The 9065-nt window shown below is 42.3% G+C and overlaps 1 protein-coding gene across 1 annotated transcript; it reads left to right on the top strand.

Moving 5' to 3' along the window:
- The first annotated feature begins 1288 nt into the window (after positions 1–1288).
- APELA (apelin receptor early endogenous ligand) lies at positions 1289–3459 on the top strand. The gene is made up of 2 exons (XM_014574989.4): positions 1289–1737; positions 3329–3459. The coding sequence occupies exons 1-2, from the start codon at positions 1662–1664 to the stop codon at positions 3415–3417; spliced, it is 165 nt and encodes a 54-aa protein (XP_014430475.1). The 5' UTR covers positions 1289–1661; the 3' UTR covers positions 3418–3459.
- The last annotated feature ends 5606 nt before the right edge of the window (positions 3460–9065 follow it).

Below are 9065 nucleotides of genomic sequence, written 5' to 3'. Positions count from 1 at the left end.
TCTGGTCTATACTTAAAAGACAGAGAGATACTGGCTGGTGCATGGAGAGTAAACTCACACCACAGACCAATGCTGACAATCCCCACTATCAATGCAGCTATTTCAACAGAAATATTCCACTTCTATTGGCATCATTTTTATAGCGTACATATACCATACCCTAGCTTTTAAAGGCAATCTGGGGAAGTTAACAATGTCTGTACTATACCAGCTCTATGAGTCTATCCATCAGCAAAGGACTTCATTTTCTAGTGCTGTCAGTCTAGCATCTTCCTCAGTAAGTTTCAACCCTATAGTAATTATTAGGTCAAGCTGCAAGTTTCATTTTTGTGATTCGATGTTGTTTACACACACATCCCTTATCCACATCAAATCACTAGTCCCATAACAATGTCCTTTCTCATACAGGAAAGTGCTGTAGATTCAATTGGAGACAATTTAAAGAATCATAGAGAAATTTTTAATAGGGATTTAATTCTCTGTTAAATTTAATAGGATGGGTTAAAAGTTTCTCTCTATATATTCTAAAGGATATTTTCCGTAACGGTCATATTTCCATCTTATATTATATTAGTCTTTATTCCATGCCATAAACCCAGCAGGATGAGAATAAAGAATAATGATCACTCTGATCAAATTTTAACTCATGCCAGTATTTCCAAGATACTATGTGTCTCAAAAAGGGTTTTGCAGGGTTAGTCCTTACGACTGCCCCTTTTCTCTAAAGCTCTTGATAGCTGTGCTTTTATTGTATGTCAGTTTATTTCAGCACAGTTTGTTAAAGGTAGTTTTCCACCAGAGTTTAGTAAAGAATATAAAACATATATTCATTATAAATGCTAAAAACCTGTTTAATCTCTTTCCCATTCAGAAATGTTGCAGCACAATTAATAACATGTAAAAAAAAAAAGCTATGCTTCTCCCTTTCCATTTCACCAAAAGAAGTGTCAAAAAAATCTTATATATTCATTGCAGGATATTCTGAGCCTCTAGGAACACTTGATGCTACAAAAGCCACACATTAGGTTTAACAGTTTTCAGTTTCACTTTGAATAGACACTACTTTGCAGCTAGTTTAGAAGGGATAAAGCATTTGTGCAGCAAGAAGGACCATGAAGCTTTGGAGGAGCTTAACTTTGAGCTTCAGAATTCTTTCAGAAGGGACAAAGGGAGGGGGAGGGACTTCCTGTCATTTCCATTGCTTTCTGCATGTGGGACCAACCTGGGCAACACGGAGTTTAAACAGTTGCAAATGGAGGGCGGGAACACCGTGCCTTGTTCTACATATTTCTCCCTGACTGGGTTGAATTTAAAGTGATGTTGCTCCATTGTTCACAGGGCTCCTTGCCCCATATTGACAGAAGCTACTGTTTACATGGACTTTTCATTCTTTCATTGTTTGCTTATGGAAAATAAGGGGGAGTGACAAAAAAATAAAAGGGAAGGGGGGAGAGAAAAGAGGGAGTCACTGACTACATTGCAGAACCAGTAACCTTGTCTTATGTGATCATTAACCTTGCTGGAAAATGCAGCTGGCAGTTCATTCTGAAGCTTACCATTAGAATGTGAGCAAAGACACGGATACTGCAGAGGCATTTCAAGGACGGTTTGATTTGCTGCTAGTTTTAAACAATACCGCACCTACTTTGTGTGACTGCAAAATGAGAGTTCAACAGATCCTTTACATCTTACTTTTTCTCTTAATGAGTCTACTTTTTGTAATCGGACAGAGACCAGGTAAGAATTGTCTCTTCTCATTACCACATGTTAATTGTGTATTTTAAACGCGCAGCGACAATGCACTTTTAAGTTTATTGCTATGACTTTCTTCCAAGCACTTATGAATTCTTAGATTGTACTTTCATTGCTATTTGTTTTGCAGAATTTTTCAAGCCATGCGTCTGTAGACATATATTAATAGTAACAAATAAGTGATTCATGGATATTCGGTAACTACTGAGAGGTCTAAAAAATTAACATTTAAACCAGATCTAAAAGGCGTTGCCGTTCAGGGGAAAAACACGACCAGACAAATGTTATATCAGCTACATTAGACGTACCTTGGTATAGATATGGAGCATCTACCGCACTAAGCTTTGCTGATTGACTTGACTAGACAAGAGTTTTACGCCCCGATACAAACCACAATCAAACTGGTAGGACTCGTTATCAGTGGCAATCACTGTGGTGATGTGATGCAGGTGAATTCGGACCCTTAAGGAACAATACCTGTTTTTAAAAGAGGAGGGGGGTAGCATTTTGTATACGGGATAGAGGAAAGGGGGCAAGAGCTCGATGCGATGCCATTGAAGGTCACCTATGATTCAGACCTGGTATTGATTTGATCGCAATGTTAGCGTTTCCTATGACGACTTTAATATTTATCGTAGAAAACAAAGCAGTTGTGCGGGTGCTATGTTTTTAGGCGGCCCTAAAACAACCAACCATCCCAACTCCCGTGCTTATTAAAGAAAACGTAACCCGACAGAGCCGAATATGGAATCAGCGCGCCCAGCAGCGTTATAGGCTTCATCGCAGGCAGTGGCGATAGGGACAGAAACAAACTCACTTCATTCTGTTTCCTCATGAAGGCGAAAGAAAGTTGTCAGAGCGCAAGCAGAGAAGGGAACGGCGCGCCCTCCTACAGGCTGCATTGCTGACTCTGCTTTTGGTTGAGGGAAAATGTTGTCCAGTAAGGGGGGGGGGCTGCATCTCAGAGGTGACTGGCTATCGCCGTCTATTCGCCCGCTGTAGAGCCAGCCTGACTCCGGATTTGCCATTCGAACACACAGCAAGGGGGCTTGAGACGTACGCTGGGGGGGGGGGGGGAGGGGGACGACTCCGTGCTGTAAGGTGGGGAGCACTTGGTCCCCATTCAGAAATGCACGTTCAAATGTTGGAAGGGGGGAGGCCTGCAATATTTCTGAATATGTTCTGTCCTCGCGTGTGGCGCACACTGGGGAGCGCTCTTTCTGAAATGGGGAAGAAATCCAGCATGTTAAGGGATGCATTTTAACTACACGAAGGGGGAGAAGAGGCGGCTGGAAGAGCTAAGGCGCGGAGCATCCGAGAACTGAAGCAGCACTGTGGCTTCAGTGCAAAGAGGGGCGTGGTGCCGTCCCTTTGCTGCTTACGCCCAGTAGCACTTGCCCGAAATTCAGCGGGGAGGGGGGAGACCAAAGCAAGTGGGTCGGTGTACCCCGTGAAAGGCCCCTGGAGTCCAGCCCCTTCCGCGTGCTGTGCGCTCAGGAGACACACATGGACTTGCCTAGCGCTTGAAATTTCCGACTTAACGCCTCTGGTTTGAATTCCCGCTTCTGCCTTTCAGCTAACCTGGCCCTGCGCAGAAAGCTGCACAGACACAACTGCTCCCACAGGCGGTGCATGCCTCTCCACTCCAGAGTGCCCTTCCCCTGAGAGACCTGCGAGCCGCCCTCCCCGCGCTCACCTTCGGCCACGGTACTTCGCACGGGTTGGGCAATACAAAGCAGGCGGCGCCAAGAAGCATGCAATGATCGGAGAGCTGCCGGGGGCGTCCCTGTGGAAACGCGGCTCACCGTGCTCTGCCTCGCCACAGCATTGCCCAAGTCGGCTCGCATTTGCCAACAGCTGACGTTCTACTAACCGAGGAGGCTACATTTGGGCACGAGGCCTTGGGATGTTTGTTCTGAAAACAGGCTTTTGAAAAAGCAGTAAGGGGGGAGCTTGTTTTATTTTAACTGCATGCCAGGATCCCCCATGTGTGCTAGGATTATTTGACTTGATTACAGTCTTCTAACGGTGGCACATTCCGCAGCAGAGATTAACTCCTTGGGATAAAAAGTGCTGTCCCACATTAGCACTCCCTTAGGCAAACGCAAACTCCCTTCTCCTTGCATAGACAATACGTTCTCCAATCAAACGCTGCTGAGCTAAAAATACTTCCCACTGTACTAGATTTAATTTTCCTGAATACATTTCTCTTTGCATGCAAAACTAACCCCCAAACGTTTAAAAAGGAAAGACTGGCCAGTAATGAGAGCTTGAGCCTAGGCACCAAGCGCTCTTGGTTGTAGCCATAACTGATTTGCTATGCGAAGGGTAAGCGATCTCTTACTCTTTGCCCTAATGTTCTCCACTTACTTGCTTCAAAGGGGATTGTGAAGCTTAATTCGTGTCAGCAAGGGGCTGAGATCCTTGGATAAAAGACTATGCAAGTGCAAAACAATGCTCTATAGTCTATGCTATAGCTGATTACAGAATATGCATTTAAATGTGTATATTCAAACACATTCCAGTGACTCCAGATGCACACAGGTAGCCTATAGAAATATAGTAGGATAGGCATCAAAAGGATACCAAGACACCCTTTCTGGGAAGCATGCAATTTTAGAATGAATAAAACATTCAGTCAATTGTTTTGTATCTTTTAAACTGTTATAAACAAGATAATGTCCTAGCCCTAGGCATGTCAGCATAATTAATAAATATTGGCCAAATCTGTACTAGAAGGAGCCAAGAAGTCTCCATTTGCTAAGCATTTGATACTGTGTAAACAAAGACAAAAGCAGAGCTTCTGATAATGCCATGATTAAAATTTCTATCTTGCATAAAGCAAACACACACCACTCCCAAAACTATTTAAAGACATCTTTGTTTCCATATTACCACTCAGTAGCAACTGGCTGGACTGGCCTAAAGTATGAAGATTGCAAGCCTAAGGAATGATTAAAATATCTTCAGCATAACCTCAGATTTATTCCAACATTGCATTGAGGCAGTAACTAGAATATTTTTAGAGTTCAGATTTAAAAACATGCTCATGTATGTGTGTAAAGATGTTCAAAGGGAGATCTACCCAACTGGTGCCTCAATATTGATTGAGCACCTCTGCACACCTGCCTGCCTTTCAACAGGAGACCGTCTAGACAAGATCCCTCATCAGTGTCAGCATAAACAACCAGCTAAGCAATCAGATCAGCTCACTCAGCGGGCAGGCGTTAAGTGAGCTGAATGACAGCAGGGGATAGTGGAATTTAGTCTAGGAGTAGGGGACTTAGAGTCACTCCTGAAGGACTTATTTCAGTCCTGATTAAGACAGTGGACTCAACATTCCTTCTCTTCTTCCCCCTCCCCCCCATCCTGCATCTACAGCAGTGGTCTCCAACCTTTTTACACCCAAGATCACTTTTTAAATGACAGACCAAGCCAAGATCTACCGCCCCGCCCCTTCCTTGAACCCCCGCCCTCTCTATTCTCCTCCTCTCCCATCACTTGCTATCCCCAATCCTTATACTGCTACTTTAAAAAAAAAAGTTCCCACCATTTCTCACAGCTACTCATCTGTGCTGTTGCTCGGTAAGTAGCTGCTCCTCAAATGAGGAAATCTAATGTATATGTACGGCACAGGCATGCAGTTCAGAGAGGGCTCAAGAGCTACTCTTAGATCCTCTGAGATCTACTGGTAGATCGCGATCTACTGGTTGGTGACCACTGATCTACAGACTAGAGAGAGTCTCTGTGCAGACTGCATTTTCCATAATGTGCCCCTGAAATATCATACATTTGGCTTCAGATTGCACTGTGTGGGTGATAAATAAGCACTTACTTTGGTTTTTTCTTCCCTTTCGGCCCTGTACAGCATATCCATTTGCCCAACTAAAAGCTATGTGCAAAGTTATTTTCTTTCATTCAGGGAGCTGATTTCTAGAAACAAAGTCAGTGATGTAGCAAAAAAGATTAATAACCCTACAGGATGACCTGCAACAAAGCACTCCCAGATCACCCTATTCAAGTGCAACCAGCACCAGTGAAGCATGTGCCAACACATTTTGGGGTGTATGAAGGGTAAACATCTTCAGCTAGATGTGTGGGTACTCAGTGCTTCTGGGGGTGGGGGGAAGGGAACCCAGACAGGCCCTATATCCTAAGTAGGCTTTATTTATGAATTCACATTTCCTTTCCAATTTTAAGTGGCAAGTATATTTTTATATATTTACTAAAACTTGCCATTTATTATCTTTATTTATAATGGCATCTAGAGACCTCAACAACAATCATAACCTCACTGTAGCCGGACATACCTATAGTAAGAAGCAATTCCAACCCCAAAGGTTTACAAGCTAAAACAGGCAAGACTCACAAGGCAAGCATTATTATCCCCATTTTACAGATGGAGAAGTGAGGCCTGGATACACAGAGACTTCAATGATGCAGTGTGGAATGTTGCAAAATCTTACTTTTAGGTGCTTTGAAAATCGCTGCAATTCCAAATCCCAGTGAGGCACCTAGGCTCTCCACACGAGGAAGGGGAGAGAGAGTTGCTTTAGAATGGAATCCATAGAAAACCACATTTGAGGCTAAGGAGCCAATGGAAAGAGCTAACCAAAAGGGTGTATCCTAAATCCAACCACATGGAGCCTTCTAAATAGTAATCCACAACTGGAAACCTTCCTGGAGGCAGGCAGGTTAGGCCTTAGATTAGAACAACCAGTTACTGCAACACCCAGATTAGGTATCTACACAAGATAACCAGTAGAAGAGGCAGCTTCCCTTATAGCTTAGCTTGCTTGTTAAGGTACTCAACTACAATGTGGAGGACTCCACTTTAGATTTTAACTTGTTCCTGGTAGGAATGTAAGGGATGTAAAATCCCATTTAATTTGTTAACTGTAACCGATTAAAGACTGGATGGAAGGTGGGGCCACTCCAGCCCAGTAGGAGGTAGGGGATGCACCAACCTTGATGACATAAGTCCCTATGTGTGAGCCCCAGAATAGCTTAATCACTATTCTGCAGAATGCTTCACACACTGTCTGGCCCAGATACTATTTTATTTCAATGGAAAAAACTTTAACAAAAGACATCTGAATAGCTTACAGTTCACTACTTCAGGCACTTTCATGGGAGATCCTTATTCAACTCTCTTTTCCTCATCTCCCACATCCCAGGTGAGTGCCCAAGCCACTGGACTAGCAGTTTTGAAGGAAGCCACTGCTGTTGCCTCCCCTCCTCCCACCTTTTACATGGAGCTAGGCTATCATTTTATACTTAAAATGCTGCAGCTGCACAATTGGAGCACTTCCATGTAGACAAGAGTACTGACACAGCAGGGGTTCTCCCATTGAGCCACCTGCCCAAAAGTATGTAATGAAATTGATAGAATTCTGTTGATTTAACACCATCTATACTGGGGGTTAAAATCAGTGTAATATCCCCATCTCTTGGGGAGGGGGTGATTTTAAAAAAGTATCTACAGCTATGCTAATATAAGTTTCCACTGTAGATCAACTCTTAGGCATGCTTTAAGTCAGGGGTGGCCAAACCACGGCTCTTCAAAGGAAAGTTGCCGCTCCCACACCCACGGCTGTTCTCCCTTCCCCAGCTCTGACTTTTCCCCTTGGTTGGCAGGGCATCGCTTGGGCAGCAAGATCTCACTCTGTGGCCATCAGAAGCTTGCTTGGGCCACACATGGCTCTTAAAGGGGCAGCATTTTTGGGGTGGTTTTTTTGTTGTTCCTTTTTTTGCTCAACAACTTCTTTCCCTCAGATCTTTGCACTGTATCCGCCACTATTTTGGCTCTCTGTAATGCGCTGGCCACCCTTGCTCTAAGTAAACCACCATATCAAGCCCTTAATGTGAGCTAGAAGGAGGGTCACCTATTTTCCCCTCACACTGAGGTTAGATAGGACAGGCACCAGGATGCATGCCCAGAGACAGAAATTTAGGCACCTAAGAGCCAAATCTTCCCAGTCTTATGCCAGTGTCTTAAGCACTAGATAGAAGGAAATATGAACCTAAGAGCTGTTATTGCAAAGCTTACCATTTGTTTTCTGGAAACTGAGTAGGTAGTGGAGACAGTTGTAATGTATCTGGAAATTCAGTAGTTGGGATCTATTAGCCTTCCTAGCAGACCACTTGAAACAGCATTGTGAGATCCACAGTCTCCTTCAAGCCTACACAAACAGCAATGGCTTTTGAATGATTTACTTATTTAACCAATTTAAACAAAAGGATGCCCTTTGAGTCAAATATCTACTGTTTACCTGATTCAAATGAAGCAAAATAAGCAAAGTAGGACCACTGCATTTAAGGATATTGGCTTCCATTATAAACACCCTGCTCAACCAGTACAAATAAAAAACAAACCACAGAAGAAAATAATTAACCTTGATTTTCTGCAGTAATCAGGTCCACCAATTAAAAGGAAAACAGTATGGGTAATGTGGCACCAGAGTGAAAAAGAAACTTAAAAAGGCATTCCTTCCTGGACCCGAAGTCAAGAACACGTTTGATTTAAAAAATAAAAATCCTTCACTTCACAGCTCCTTGAAACAAAGCATAAGTGTGGTATCTAATTCATACAATAAAAATAAATGAAGAAATTCTGATAAGAGTTACAAACAAAATGCATGGTAGTTTTGCAAAGTCAGTACACTTTCTTTTGTATCAAAATGTAGAAAGTTTCTGAACATCCATAAATCTCTTTAAAGAAGACTAAAATTGACAATGCAGTGATTTTAAATCAAGTGTTGATTTTTGCCTCTCCCAAACCATACTTTCTAACAGAAAGAAGAATGAAAGAGGAAACCAGTCAAGAAAATGTGATGTGATAGCTGCAGCTTTCTAATCAGTGCAGGTGTCCACCTATAAGCCATCACCACATTCAGAACCTTATCAGACTCCTACTGGAACAACTTCACAGGAGTTTCAGATTTCTCCAAGTTGGGAAAAACAATGGAATCACAAATGACTCCTTTCAGGAACTTTGGAAAATCACCAGTGCCATAAAAAGATAGTCACTGTTTTTCAAACACCAACAAATTAACTATGTAGGTACCAGCAAACCATTGTTGCTTTGAAAATTTTTAAAAAATTAGACCAATATTATGCTACCAAAAGACCTATTATTTTAATAGTTGTTTACCATTCAAATAGGTCTGTATTTCTATTTAGACATAAATACCTAATAAAGAATGGTGATTCTTTAAATCTTAAATTCTTTAAATAACTTTAATAGTTACATTTTATGGACAAATATGTGGACTTTAATGTTTATGGTGGTTCTGGATGTTTATATGTAGCTA

The sequence above is a fragment of the Pelodiscus sinensis genome, chromosome 4 (assembly GCF_052426305.1).
Source record: "Pelodiscus sinensis isolate ZL-2025 chromosome 4, ASM5242630v1, whole genome shotgun sequence".
In the NCBI taxonomy this organism is placed as follows: Eukaryota; Metazoa; Chordata; order Testudines; family Trionychidae; genus Pelodiscus; species Pelodiscus sinensis.
The sequence above is the reverse complement of the archived record's forward strand: the minus strand, read 5'-3'. Positions and strand labels throughout refer to the sequence as shown.